This window comes from Mytilus galloprovincialis, chromosome 4 (genome assembly GCF_965363235.1).
Source record: "Mytilus galloprovincialis chromosome 4, xbMytGall1.hap1.1, whole genome shotgun sequence".
Lineage (NCBI taxonomy): Eukaryota > Metazoa > Mollusca > Bivalvia > Mytilida > Mytilidae > Mytilus > Mytilus galloprovincialis.
This window is the reverse complement of record NC_134841.1, coordinates 91,709,997-91,726,299: the sequence shown is the minus strand read 5'-3', so window position 1 is coordinate 91,726,299 and position 16,303 is coordinate 91,709,997. Positions and strand designations below refer to the sequence as shown.

The following is a 16,303-nucleotide window of genomic DNA, read 5'->3' as shown; positions in this document are numbered from 1 at the left end:
AGAAATGGAAATGTTATGGCAGTCCAGCCACACAATTCTTTCCCAACTGACCAACCGACATAAATAACACCTATAATATACAAATGGAAATGTTATGGCAGTCCAGCCACACAATTCTTTCCCAACTGACCAACCGACATAAATAACACCTATAATATACAAATGGAAATGTTATGGCAGTCCAGCCACACAATTCTTTCCCAACTGACCAACCGACATAAATAACACCTATAATATAGGAATGGAAATGTTATGGCAGTCCAGCCACACAATTCTTTCCAAATTAACCAACCGACATAAATAACACCTATAATATAGGAATGGAAATGTTATGGCAGTCCAGCCACACAATTCTTTCCCAATTGACCAACCGACATAAATAACACCTATAATATACAAATGGAAATGTTATGGCAGTCCAGCCACACAATTCTTTCCCAATTGACCAACCGACATAAATAACACCTATAATATACAAATGGAAATGTTATGGCAGTCCAGCCACACAATTCTTACCCAATTGACCAACCGACATAAATAACACCTATAATATACAAATGGAAATGTTATGGCAGTCCAGCCACACAATTCTTACCCAATTGACCAACCGACATAAATAACACCTATAATATAGAAATGGAAATGTTATGGCAGTCCAGCCACACAATTCTTTCCCAATTGACCAACCGACATAAATAACACCTATAATATAGAAATGGAAATGTTATGGCAGTCCAGCCACACAATTCTTTCCCAACTGACCAACCGACATAAATAACACCTATAATATAGAAATGGAAATGTTATGGCAGTCCAGCCACACAATTCTTTCCCAACTGACCAACCGACATAAATAACACCTATAATATACAAATGGAAATGTTATGGCAGTCCAGCCACACAATTCTTTCCCAACTGACCAACCGACATAAATAACACCTATAATATACAAATGGAAATGTTATGGCAGTCCAGCCACACAATTCTTTCCCAACTGACCAACCGACATAAATAACACCTATAATATAGGAATGGAAATGTTATGGCAGTCCAGCCACACAATTCTTTCCAAATTAACCAACCGACATAAATAACACCTATAATATAGGAATGGAAATGTTATGGCAGTCCAGCCACACAATTTCTTTCCCAATTGAACAACCGACATAAATAACACCTATAATATACAAATGGAAATGTTATGGCAGTCCAGCCACACAATTCTTTCCCAATTGACCAACCGACATAAATAACACCTATAATATACAAATGGAAATGTTATGGCAGTCCAGCCACACAATTCTTACCCAATTGACCAACCGACATAAATAACACCTATAATATACAAATGGAAATGTTATGGCAGTCCAGCCACACAATTCTTACCCAATTGACCAACCGACATAAATAACACCTATAATATAGAAATGGAAATGTTATGGCAGTCCAGCCACACAATTCTTTCCCAATTGACCAACCGACATAAATAACACCTATAATATAGAAATGGAAATGTTATGGCAGTCCAGCCACACAATTCTTTCCCAACTGACCAACCGACATAAATAACACCTATAATATAGAAATGGAAATGTTATGGCAGTCCAGCCACACAATTCTTTCCCAACTGACCAACCGACATAAATAACACCTATAATATACAAATGGAAATGTTATGGCAGTCCAGCCACACAATTCTTTCCCAACTGACCAACCGACATAAATAACACCTATAATATACAAATGGAAATGTTATGGCAGTCCAGCCACACAATTCTTTCCCAACTGACCAACCGACATAAATAACACCTATAATATAGGAATGGAAATGTTATGGCAGTCCAGCCACACAATTCTTTCCAAATTAACCAACCGACATAAATAACACCTATAATATAGGAATGGAAATGTTATGGCAGTCCAGCCACACAATTTCTTTCCCAATTGAACAACCGACATAAATAACACCTATAATATACAAATGGAAATGTTATGGCAGTCCAGCCACACAATTCTTTCCCAATTGACCAACCGACATAAATAACACCTATAATATACAAATGGAAATGTTATGGCAGTCCAGCCACACAATTCTTTCCCAATTGACCAACCGACATAAATAACACCTATAATATACAAATGGAAATGTTATGGCAGTCCAGCCACACAATTCTTACCCAATTGACCAACCGACATAAATAACACCTATAATATACAAATGGAAATGTTATGGCAGTCCAGCCACACAATTCTTACCCAATTGACCAACCGACATAAATAACACCTATAATATAGAAATGGAAATGTTATGGCAGTCCAGCCACACAATTCTTTCCCAATTGACCAACCGACATAAATAACACCTATAATATAGAAATGGAAATGTTATGGCAGTCCAGCCACACAATTCTTTCCCAACTGACCAACCGACATAAATAACACCTATAATATAGAAATGGAAATGTTATGGCAGTCCAGCCACACAATTCTTTCCCAACTGACCAACCGACATAAATAACACCTATAATATACAAATGGAAATGTTATGGCAGTCCAGCCACACAATTCTTTCCCAACTGACCAACCGACATAAATAACACCTATAATATACAAATGGAAATGTTATGGCAGTCCAGCCACACAATTCTTTCCCAACTGACCAACCGACATAAATAACACCTATAATATAGGAATGGAAATGTTATGGCAGTCCAGCCACATAATTCTTTCCAAATTAACCAACCGACATAAATAACACCTATAATATAGGAATGGAAATGTTATGGCAGTCCAGCCACACAATTTCTTTCCCAATTGAACAACCGACATAAATAACACCTATAATATACAAATGGAAATGTTATGGCAGTCCAGCCACACAATTCTTTCCCAATTGACCAACCGACATAAATAACACCTATAATATACAAATGGAAATGTTATGGCAGTCCAGCCACACAATTCTTTCCAAATTGAAGAACTTTCTCTAACCTAATGTTTTATGATATTATCAATTCTAGTTTGATGATTTTGTTTTCGCTCCCTTTTTTCAAATACGGTATTTTTGTTTTTTTTATACCGTTGTTTGGTTTATAGCGACTTGTAGATATTTCCATTATCATCTTCTTGGTCCTTGGTTGGAACATTGACATATCGGTAATCATTCAAGGTTTCCTTTATGTCATATTCTGTAAAACAATTTTTCTTTTTGCTATTTCGAGTTTCATGAACTTTAAATATGTCTCTTTGTTTTCCGAGCTGATTGGGTTATTCGATTAAGGTTAAAGCTTAAGAATATTGTCCCGAGTAGACACTTTGAACAAGCTTGTTATCGGATGGAAATAAAAATAAATCAAACTCCGTCATAAATCTATATGCATCAAGTCAAAAACCTTGCCATGCAGTGGTTCTCCTATTTCTTTATATCTTGATGTTTTTATTTATCTTATTTAAGGGAAGTTTCTGTTTAATTCATTTGTTACTTTTTTGGACAATTTTGACAAATTGAAAATACATATCCTAATTGAAAACTATTTAACGCTACATGATATCAATTCATGGGATATTTCCACTGGTGAAATACCAAAAAATATTGCACGCTCATGTTTGAAATGTTATAAGCTTATTGAACGAGTAGAATAGTAACAGCAAGTCACCAAAGTGTTGACTGTCGTTATTTTATTTTCTCCTCTTGACAATGTCACAATTCATACATCTATATTTTATTTTACAGACCAACAGAATATGGAGATGTTAACAGATATTTCCAGTAAGTATAGGCAGTTTATATCATAGATCTCATAACTGTTTATCCAGCACATAATTCAGACGTTATATCTACCTTCATTTGTAGGATGCTTGTTTTTTATGAATTATAAAATGACATCTGCATTTTTTTCGTAAATTGACAAACCGCATAATGTCTACAATTTTTGATTGAAATCGCACAAAAGCCAAAGCTGCGAAATGTTTTGATATTATTCCATTGTTATCTGCAGATAAGGTAGATATGTGGTTTTATGGACTTTTGCTCATTGTTGAATGGGGCTCAGAAACCTTATTTCTGGTTTAGGGTTTCGTATTTTATATACTTTGTTGAACAAATCATATTTATGTGGTAAATGATTCACTTATTTTGATTATATATGTACATAACAGAGTTCAAGTAATTATGAAAACATTACTTGATAGATACAATAGAACATCCCGATTATAAAATTATTATTTTTGAATCTGATTCTTTCAAATTCATTCCGCATTCCGCATACCGCATATAAATGGTCTCATCGGCAATCATAACACATCTCCTTTTTATATCTCAAACCATTCTTTGTATAAGGGTCATATTAAATTGTCACTTCAACGACAATGATATTTTTTTATACTACATAAATGCAAATGAATAAAGATATATAAAAAATTCTATAGATTCTGCAGCTTGAAGAATAGCTAACGTGTTAAAACAAGCTGTATATGGGACTTTTATTATTCAGATCATATCTGTGTAACAGTCATTACCAGACACTCTCCACCGTTTTACTGTAGGAGACAATAACATCAATACTAATGCAATTACTGGAATACTCGTATTAGACTTACGTAACACTACCACTTGAATACTAAAATATACATGAACTGATATGCATCATTTGGATCATCAGAATTATTCGTGACACTTACTGTAAAAAAAATCACAGAAGAATATCGAAGATGAGAATAATACAATTATCACTTAACGGAACAACACACGCTGATTTTAAATGATTTAAGATTATGCAAGAAGAGAAACAGTGTTTTTTTCTTATCAACCGAACATAAAAATCGGGGCTCGGTACTTATACATCCCGTCAATGTGTTTTTTTTTAATTTGATAGAATGATGTTTTTGTAAATGTTTGTTTGTTTGAGATTGTAACACAGTTTTGACTGCTGTAACCATATTTTACTATCGTTTGATGTGTTTGTGCTTTTGATTGTGCCATTTAATTAGGAACTTTCCGTTTTGAATTTATCTCTGAATTCAGTATTTTTGTGATTTTACTTTTCACTTGTACACCAATTCATCACAGTTGTGTTAAGCTTTATTTAAAAGCAAACATTATATCGACTAGTGAATTTTGTAGTTTTGTTAAACTTTTTATTAAATAAATAAAGATGTGCCAACGAGATAGCAACAACATAAGGAAAATACCAAATGCAACATATAAAGAGCAAACTGTTATTGTTGAAAACAATCCACAGGGCCTATACAGTATTTCCAGTTCTAATTAATTTCATAAAAATTGACAATAGATTTAGCAAAACCCATCAGATATCTTATAACAGAACATTCGGATATCACATATGACATCCATTCACAAAGTTCCTGCCTTGGAAGAAGTTTATGACTTTTCTATATTACAGGGTTAATCTACATTTTGAATAGTTAAACCCATTCTTTTTTAAAAATCTCATCACCTAACTATCATATTTAAAAGAGCAAACAGTTCCCTGAAAGTTGTTTCCCCTCATCGTTGTTTGGTTTGTACTTTATAGTTGGCAATCCTACTACATCTTCTTATTTAGCATGAACAAAATCAATATAGGAAACGCACTTGATTTTTCATGATTGGCGTGTTAGATTAAAACGCAAACTAATAAACAATGTTAAACCGTATTAGACAAATTGAACGCTTGCAGTTAGATGCAAGCCAAAAGTACCTAGTTCGCTGAAAATGACCTTTCGCTATACCCGAATCAAACTTACAGATTTTTTTTTTATTGTAGGCGAGACATTGTGCATTTAAAGGACGGCTTACGGACTATTGAGTTCTTATTCACCAAACTGTATCTAACATAGTTTAAAAGAATATATAACTTAAGATGTGAAAAATCGAAACAAAAAGTATTGTGAAATTGTAATGGGAGTTCATCAGCGATACCAAACTTAAAGTGCACACGAGAACAGTTTAATCAGCTATTATTCGATAAAATCAATCTTAGCTCAAAATCTCCCAAAATGTTAACGAGTGTGTTATGACGTAACACTGAGAAACCATCTCTTCTTATATCTCACAAAATACGTATAATAATGTTTATATGACGTAAAACTCGGAAACATATTGATTTGTCGTAGGACAACCTATAACTTTTTAGTGACTGCGATTCAGCATTTAATATTTTAATCAAATAAATAACTTGTTTCAGCGAGAAGTTTTTGCAGAGATCAGATGGTATTGCCGAGCCTGGTCACATGATATGGTATCTTCTGCTCTGTCTGTTAGCCACGTGGATAGTGATATATTTGCTGACATTTAAAGGAACAGCTATATTTGCCAAGGTTATACATTTAAAGTTAGATTTTATTGTACTGAAACAAGGAAGGAAAAGTTACCCGATCTTTCAAACACAAAAGTTTAGTACCTGTTAATATATAATCGAGATTAATGATGTTTTCAGAAAAATCAACAGTTGAGATGTTACTTAATGTTTCCTTAAATATGAAGACTTTAAAAGCATTCTACCTCTAAACAGAAAAGAAGTACGAAATATTTACCATCAGTAATTCAAGGGCCTTTTTTCAGTATTATAAATTGTTGTCCCCGAACATTTTTAAATAACTAAATGAAAAATAAAATCTGTACTATTATTTATTAACTTAAATTATTTGACCTACATCCCCTAATAAATCTTTTTACATATTTTTTTTGGTTAAAATATGAAAGTAAAAAAAAAAGAAATACATTTTAGAGAAAGTTCCTATATATCATATAATAAAATTATTTGCGATAATAAGACATGTATATTTGCGTTTTTTTCTTTTCTAGATTTGAAATGACATTTTTTTTATATAAACGGTTCCCTTACAAGATGCGGTCGGTTGATTTCTGTTGTCAGAAAGTTAAATCATTGGGAGCACCTAATATCGAGCTTGATGTATGATTTCTCACATCAATCAATTAAGGTCAAAAGAAATAAGCTCAAGCTTCGAATGGACGGAGTGACGACGAGTTAAGTCACATAAACTTTTGGCTGTATATTAAAACACGGGTCGATGCCACTGCTGGTGGACTTTTTGTCCCCAAAGGTATCACCAGCCTAGTAGTCAGCACTTATGTGTTGACATGAATACCAATTATGTAGTCATTTTTATAAATTTCCTGTTTACAAAACTTTGAATTTTTCAAAAAACGAAGGATTATCTGATCCCAGGCATAGATTGTCTTAGCCGTTTTTGGCACAAGTTTTTGAAATTTTGGATCTTCAATACTCTTCAACTTTGTACTTGTTTGGCTTAATAACGTTTTTGATATGAGCGTTACTGATGAGTCTTATGTGGACGAAACGCGCGTCTGGCGTAATCTTGGCTTAATAACGTTTTTGATATGAGCGTTACTGATGAGTCTTATGTGGACGAAACGCGCGTCTGGCGTAATCTTGGCACCTTTGATAACTATATACGAATCCTAAAGTCAAATTTAAAATGTCTTACTTCGGATTTATGGTGTCAAACAAATTTTGAAACTACAACATTGTCAAAAATTGTTTTATAATAATACTTTTTCAGTCTGTATACGGTCTGACAACAACAGCCTTTATTTTGTTGCTGGTAGTTCTGGTATATGGAAGATTGAAAGACAACTTGATCAGTTATTCCCGCCATTATGTTGTGACTGGAGAAAATGAAATAACTGAAATCCAAGACGTCAGGACAGTATCAGTTGTTCATCTGGGATCACCGGAAGTAAGAAACACACATAAACACAAAACAAATACCCACACACCACAATGCTGTCACTTCAGTAAGTCTCACAAATCCTTGTTACATATATGATTTGTAGCTCACGACTTTAAGAGACATAATTTCCAAGCTAATGTTTAATCATAATTTTGCAAGAAAAGATTACTCTTTTTTGCTATATATGAATACATAGAGTAGTAACATATTGTTCAATATTAGTTTACAAGATTTCATAATTTATCTATGACATTCTTCTGATTTCTAAAAGTAATTATCTGCCGTGATATAACATTTTTATTTTATCTTTGCTGTGCCTTACAGGTACTCTTAGTATATATCGTATATTCCTAAGGATATCTGCAATCATTCAAGAAAATATCTGATGTGTAAACATGAATAGACAGAAGACAAATTGAAAACAGCCTTCATTTGACAGAATCCTTTTTTTTTCATATTGTATATTATATCATTCATTACAAAATAATAAGATGTGATATTACTGCAAAAGAGACAATGATTCTCAAAAGACCAAGGTAAATGTCAATATCCAAACAAACAGCGTTCTTAGTTACGGAGTTTGCTAGTGACCTAATGCAATATATACGGGGTCAGTACATTCCATATGGGACGAGAGCGAGCGAAGCTGTATAGAGGACAAGATAAAGTTTTACATTAAACCATATAATATCAATAAAGGCAACAGTATTATAGTGTTCTATGAAGAAATAACATAAAAAAATTGGTGCACACTGAATAACGCGCGTAGCGGGTTATTTAACAGTGTGCACCACATTTTTTATGTTATTTCGAATAGACAGAAAAAATATTACAGTCATTTCTTATAATTTTATTCTAAATTCCATTTTAAACCGTAGAAAACCATGAAAAACGTTGATGACATCACGATCACATGACTAAATTATGTCTATAGGCTCATAACAAAATAACGTCAGCCAATCAGAAGACCCGTTACATCCAAAATTAAATTGTTATTCGATAGAAAGAAACAAAACAGATACAAATTACTTTTATTCGTGTATTATGAATATACTCACAATGACATTCATTACTCTTGTTTTAGTTATGGGTTGATGCACTTCTGCTGCACATGAATAGTATTGGCTTGTGGTCCGGTGTCCTACCACTTTTAGGAACCAGAATTTATAACAAGAAAGTGGTTGTCAATTCGTAAGTATATGAAAATTACATGTGGTATAGTATACCTTCATGTTAGTTTGAATAGATATAAACAAAGGCAACAGTAGTATACCGCTGTTCAAAACTCATAAATCTATGGACAAAAAACAAAATCGGGGTAACAAACTAAAACTGAGGGAAACGCATTAAATATTAGAGGGGAACAACGACACAACATTAAAATGTAACACACACAGCAACGGACTAAGCATTAGACAAAATCCGATGAGAATAACCAATATAACATCAAAACCAAATACATGAATTTGGGATAGAAAAGTACCGTGACACGTAAAATGTGTTTAAGAACGTGAAATGCTTACTCCTCATCAGTTCATGTGCTCTCGAGTAAGGCTCATGTTGCTTAATCGTCAGTGGTGTATGCAGTGTTTGGTTTTCTTCGATGTTTTCCATTGTTAACTTTATGGTTTTTGATAACCCCTTTATTAAATTTTCCCTCGCCATGCTCGTCCGAATTTAAAACATTCTTTACTAAAGTCCTTGGTATGATAAGTAAAACAAAACTTTAGGTATAGGTTCAGTTGCTCGCAGTAACTTTTTTCTTTTCAGCAAGCAGCATATTATAACAACAATATTCAAAGTAAAAATTTAACGTTAAACTGATGGTTTTTTATTAGACGAAACGCGCGTCTGGCTTCGATCCTGGCATCTATGCTGATTTTGACTATAATTGGTTGAATTACATACTATATTATCATAATGTTCATGCAATGTCGTGTGTTTAACATGTACTTCTTTTAAAGAAACTTTCGTCAATTACATTGCATATCAATAGTTTGGACTGCCTTAACATATACAAAAACCTGGTATCCAGTCGGTATTCTCTGACATATCCGGTAGTGACCAGGTCGATGTTTTTTTTTTGTTACAGTATAGATTCCTTGTAACTTGTTATAATAATATATGTCTCTAGAGAAACTTGCTTCTCTGTAGATAATTAGTTCGAACAGCTTCTTGAGAATATTTCGTCAGTTACACATGCACCTATTTAAAAAATAAAACAGCACAAAAATGAACTACAAGGAAAATTAAAAACGGAAAGTCCTGTATAAATAAATTCATCATAGATACCAGGATTGAAATTTTGTATTTGTGTCAGACGGGCGTTTTGTCTGCAGAATGCTCATTAGTGAAGTTCGAAACAAAAACGATTAAAAGGCTTCAAAATGGTTTGGAGAAACACTTTCTAAACATATTGGTCATGGAATTATTGTTTATAATTTTATAAGAGGCGGGAACAAAAGATTGCATAATAGTTGATGACGACCCCATTGAATGCGGCAATATCATTTATCAGTTAATCCCATTTTTGTCTGTTTTCTTCAATAATCTCAAAATTTAAATATTCTAAACGAAAATGCAAACACAAAGTTACGTTTCTTGACCGAATAGTTTGATAGAGCATACAATATATGTATATGCAGAATGTGCGGAATTTTGTTTAGCTTTCTGTATAGTTGGTCACGGTGATCTCTGCCTTTTTATTTCTTAAGATTTTTGATTAAATACAAAGTAATATATATATTTTTTAAAGAACTCTAAGAAACACCAAAAGGGAAAATCGATAATCAAATGCTTTAACACATCAAACGAATGTTTCTGACTTGGTACAGCCTTTTCATTTTTGACCTTGGTTTATAGATAACAAATCCTATTACTTGTGTGATAGTTTCATAGTATTCCATAATATTGACAACAATGTGTGACTACAACAATCAGACATAAAAGGTAAACTTGTCTAATGATGGGGTACAGCCATCAACAGTGACATGTACATGTGTTACACTATAAAAACAAATAACTATTTCAAAAAAGAAATTCCGAAGATAAATGTGACATTGGCGTGATGTTGTTTTATATGACAATACATGAAAGATCCAAACTAATTGATATTCATTTGAATTCAGTATAAGATGGACCTGTCAACATTGATTTCCGTTGATATACTGACCATTTAATGTTCATCTATTATTGCCAAAGGCCGTTACATTGTACAGCGTTAAAAGAAAAGGATTGCAACATTGACTGCTTAGTTATATTTATCGCGATAGAGCGTTAAATATTTGTCATAATTAATGATTTTTTTATATCGATCATTGGTAATTTTTCTATTTTGTTTATACACCGCCCTACTGTATGTTCTTGCTATTTAAATGTTATTATATAACGAACATACTTTGCTGTTTAGTACATTTAATTGGCTATTGTTTAATACATAATAACATCCTTTAATGTTATTTGGAAAGATGGCCAAGTTATACTAGTTTTGAAAGACACTACCTGGCACACGGTCCATTGTTCCCGATCCCTCTTGAAAAGACTACTATAAATCTAGCATTGTTGAAATTAGGTTCCCTCTTTAACATGTTTAACAGAGCTACTCGAAATCTGGCTTCCACTGCATTTTCCTCTTTTGCACACTACTGTAAAACTGACCTCGTTGTAACTTGCAATCTCGTAACTAGACTACTAGATCAGTGAGTGCGTTGTACATGGCCCTCGATTCAAAGACACATAAGCAATTGGCCACAGTGTACTCTTGTTTTCACTATTTGAAATCTGGCTTCGTTGAACTCAGTCTAAAATATGCCTCATTGAAACAAGTCATCTCGTACGAAGGACTGGAAAAACGTGACTTCCTTGTTTCATATCTTCTCTTAAAACACTTCTAGATAATTGGTCTCGTTGTACTTAATCTTCATCTCAGGAGACTACTAGAAAACTGGCGCCATATTGTCTTGTGTACTCCTGTATACATTACATAAAATCTGGTCTTTTTCAAAACAGAACTCATAAAAAAAAACTGGCCTTTTTGTAGCTTGTCATATTTTCAAGTTCTACATGATTACTCGTCTCTTTCCTTCATGATATATAAAAAAAGAAGATGTGGTATGATTGCCAATGAGACAACTATCCACAAAAGACCAAAATAACACAGACATTAACAACTATAGGTCACCGTACGGCCTTCACCAATGAGCAAAGCCCGTACCGCATAGTGAGCTATAAAAGGCCCCGATAAGACAAGGTTGTCTCTTTCCTTCATGAGACTGGAAAATAAAACCCTTTTTTTCTGAGGTACTCTCTCTTCTACTGAACACACCAAGCTATCTTGAGGGGAAAAGAAATATTCTATACCACATTATAACATAAAGTGTCGTCCTTACAATGAACGTTTCATCTATTGGTATTAAAATTACAAAGCCTATTGTATAGTACATAACCTTATTCATAGTTCTAGACAGATAGAAAATAAGGCATCGTAATTTGATCAAAGGTTCATTACAATGATTCAACATGAGGTTATAATAATAATAGATAATTATTTAACTGTCAAAACTAGGACTGACATTTATGGAGTGGAAATTAACAAGGAACTAATAAATATTTCATTAATCTCTTGTCCTGTAGTGACCAGACTATTCACGATTATAACCCATTATGATTTATTGATGGTCGAACAACCATGCGTATGGGTAGGTTGGTAATGAACGTAAAACTGTCATTCTACACATTTAAAACTCTGTATCTAGGACGATTACCTTTGTGTTAACAAGATAAACACGTTTAGCTGTAGGTACCAGTTAAATCGTCAAATGTGAAATTCAACTGCTTGTGTCAAAGTAATCTTGATTGTAATAATTTGTCATATAAAGTTCATATTACAGGTGAGGCACGCATATCTTACCATGTGAAAGCTACCAATCTCGCTTCTTTTAAGAGATTAAGCAATTACATGAAGTTGTCTTTTTGTTTCTTTGATATGATCCTTTTTACCCTTTACACAGGATGAATTTCTGTTAATAGTTATCAAAGGTACCAGAATTATAATTTAATACGCCAGACGCGCGTTTCGTCTACATAAGACTCAACAGTGACGCTCAGATCAAAATAGTTATAAAGCCAAACAAGTACAAAATTGAGGAGCATTAGTTGAAGACCACGAATTCTTAAAAGTTGTGCCAAATACATCTAAGGTAATCTATTCCTGTAACCTACTATGACCTTTATTTATTTTGCCGAAGGTGGTGTGACATTTTACTGCTTTCCTTCCATTTAATTAATTTTTGCATACGTTTTTGATTATCGAAACTTTATTCAGCCTTAGAAACTCATGCCTTTTTAGATTGTTTTTGTATACTGTCGTGTTCTATGTTGAAGGGAAAGTTTTTTTTTTATTCTTTTTATAGGGCCGTTGCTTTACTTATCATTGCCTACAGTATATTCCCAGTGGTAACATATATTGCACTGGAACCATATTACGATATGAGTTGGGATGAAGGATTTATAGCTTTACAGAGAGGTATCAAACCAGGTAGGTAACAAAAAATGATACTAATCTTCTCGCGTTATTTCACACTCGGGTCGATATGAAGCGTGTACCAGTCGCTTATTCACTCATTGTTGAAGATGGACAACTATGTTGTAGGGTTCTTCTTTAATCAATAGTTTAGCCCTAAATGTCCTTTAATTAACAGCATTTCTCTGTAACCTCCAACCAAATTGTGGCACTTAGTTTAACCATTTCTTTAAACAAATTTGTTTGAAAGACATCCAACAAAAAAAGGGGAGAAGGGGGGTTACATTTATTGAGTTTCATTGTATTTATGAAGGCGGATTATATGCATTTTGAATACACGAAAAGACGAATACACATAAGGTCACATTGGTTTAAAAATTGAGAAAAAAAAACAAATCCGGGTTACAAACCAAAACTTAGGGAAACACATCAAACATGAGAGGAGACCACGACACAACAGAAACACACCATTTAAATGTAACACACACAGAAACGAACTATAATATAGCAATGGCCATTTTCCTGATGTGGTACAGGACATTTTTAGAAAAAAATGGTTGGTTGAACCTGATTGTGTAGCATGCCAAACCTCCTGCTGTTATGGTAATGTTTAATATAACATTATAATGACAACATTACATGACAGGAGTACAGGAAGTTTTAAAACAGTACTTGATTAATTTAGTGCGTTCAAAGCGCCATTAATGATTGACCGCACCTATATAATAAATATAATAAAAAATAAAATATCTCATTCATTGAAGTTAAGTTGGTCTAGAGAGATGCATCTGAGTTTCTTTATATTTTTTTACACAAACCAGAATGAAATGAATGGAAATAACGCTTCATAATTTTCGTGCGTCCGAAGCGCTCGATAGACCTTTATCAGGAAAACTCAGACCTAAACATGAAAACTGAAAACCAGTGATGTCTGAACTATAAGTAACGTTATAGCAACTATATGATCTACTTAATTAACGTTCAATTTTTCATGAGGGAGTTTACACCTTACTTATTTACTTCTTTATTATTAAACGGTGAGCTTTTAAAAGGAATGTGTAATTGCTTACTGACGAACTGTTGAGCTGATGTTATCCGCTGGCACTAACAGTTAAATATCAGAAGTGTCGAGTCAATGCTAGAAAATGAACACTTTATACAGTCCGATGCATGTTTCTAGATTTAGGTTTATTATATCAGAAACGCTTAATAATCCTGAAGGTCAAACTGAAATCTTGGTAAAATGTTTACATGCTATGGAATGGGAAAAGGACCGCATTATCCCAAAGTGGACTCCCATGGTTGATATAACAAATACATTTATATTACCGGATTTATCTTAATAATATTATTTTAAACAATTATGTTTTATTTTGAGAGACAGGATATGTTTGGTTTTTTGTTTTAACATATTCTCTATGATCTACAATACCGCAAAAGTACATTTATAGACCAGATGAATTGATATGCGGTTTAAATATAATACAAACACCTGCGTGACAATTATTTTACTGTATATAGGGTCAAATTTCTTGGACGTGACTCCATCATTAACATCAATTACAAACAAGCTTTATTAGTATATATATTCTAATAATATATACATGTATGTATGACGTAACTGCAACACTTTCAAAAATGATATTGTAACTACAAACCAGCTCAAACCATAGATTACAATTTACCGGTCAACTTTCCATTTTATGTCACCCAGATAAAAGGTATCGCAGTGAATTGTGAAAATGTGAAATATGTAAGAATGTACAGCAAAATGTCTTTAGTGTGTAGGTAAAGGTAATATCTTTACTTAGCATACTTACTAGCTGAACTGTGAAGTCGTTAAGTTAGGTATTCTACCCATCGTTAAGAGAAGATTAGTCCAACATATCACCAATCTATATGTCTGTAGGAAGAACGTACTTGGAAAGGAGGGTAGTGTGCCTAAATAATGACTTTGCGGTTCTATTAGCAAGCAATGTAACCAAATATACTGCCTTTACTAACACTCAATGCATTTTGCTCTAATAATACACATGAGAACATCTTTTATAACAAGTATACTAGTAATTACAAAGATTTCAACCATAACAAAATACATTTTTTGTTTTGAAGGGTTATCATACCTGTTTCTTGGAGTATTTTCTACTGTTCGACATCATCCAGTTATAGCATTATGTTTGTTTATGTTTTGTTTTCTGTTCGGGATGATCCACCAGGTAATTAATCAATTAAGGAAAGGATTGAACTGTATTCTTCGTATTGGACTATTTTTTTGGGGGGGGGGGGGGGGATTCGGTTTATCGATGACCCAGTTCGGCGATCTACATTTTGTATTGTGTTATACTCGAATAGAATCTATTCATCTAATTACAGTGGTTGCGTTTATATATATTATTGAAGAAACTGTCAGTTTTGCATATTTTATATCTTATGGACAATCGCTCTTTTCAACTGAGCAGAATACATAATATGTAGCCACGTCCAATTAAATCGATTAAAAAAGGGACGTAAAATTTGTCAAAGGTTTCCATGGTCTCTTTACGATAGACAACCCTAGGCCTTATACAATCAATTGAGGGGTTTGTAGGTGGCCTGTTGCATGGCAAAGTTGTTGCATCTATATATTTACAACATACTTCCGTTTTACCGATGTAATTTCTGGCTCAATTAAGTCGAGTAATTTTGCAGAACTACCATTGTTTTTTTTGTTTTCTTTGTCCTTGATATATGCTATCGGACGTAAAGAGAGAAACACTTTTAGCTGCGATCATATATTGCTTTCACTTCTTGTATTTAAGTACAAACTGCTGCAAAAATTACTGATAATTAAGATAAGATGAGCAACTACTTAAGCTTATTTTGCTACATTATATTTAATGGAAAGATTTATATCTGGGTCAAAACTTTTTTTTGGTTAAAGATGTTGCTTATATTTGATTTTGCCAAAATAGTAAATATGTCAAATCCTACATTTTGACGACATTATATTTACACCACAGCTTAATTGACTTTACTAAAACATGATACCGAAGGGACAATTAAAATCATAAAGTGATAAAAAGCAGA

At 33.2% G+C, this 16,303-nt stretch overlaps 1 protein-coding gene across 1 annotated transcript in view; it reads left to right on the top strand.

The window, feature by feature from the left end:
• Positions 1-16,303, top strand: part of LOC143073380 (sodium- and chloride-dependent GABA transporter 2-like) — a 67,932-nt gene that overhangs the window by 39,793 nt on the left and 11,836 nt on the right. Inside the window, exons 4-9 of the mRNA XM_076248871.1 lie at positions 3,734-3,769; positions 6,186-6,318; positions 7,546-7,722; positions 8,801-8,907; positions 13,128-13,252; positions 15,350-15,453. Coding sequence (XP_076104986.1) covers positions 3,734-3,769; positions 6,186-6,318; positions 7,546-7,722; positions 8,801-8,907; positions 13,128-13,252; positions 15,350-15,453 — 682 coding nt within the window. The remainder of the gene's footprint in view (positions 1-3,733; positions 3,770-6,185; positions 6,319-7,545; positions 7,723-8,800; positions 8,908-13,127; positions 13,253-15,349; positions 15,454-16,303) is intronic.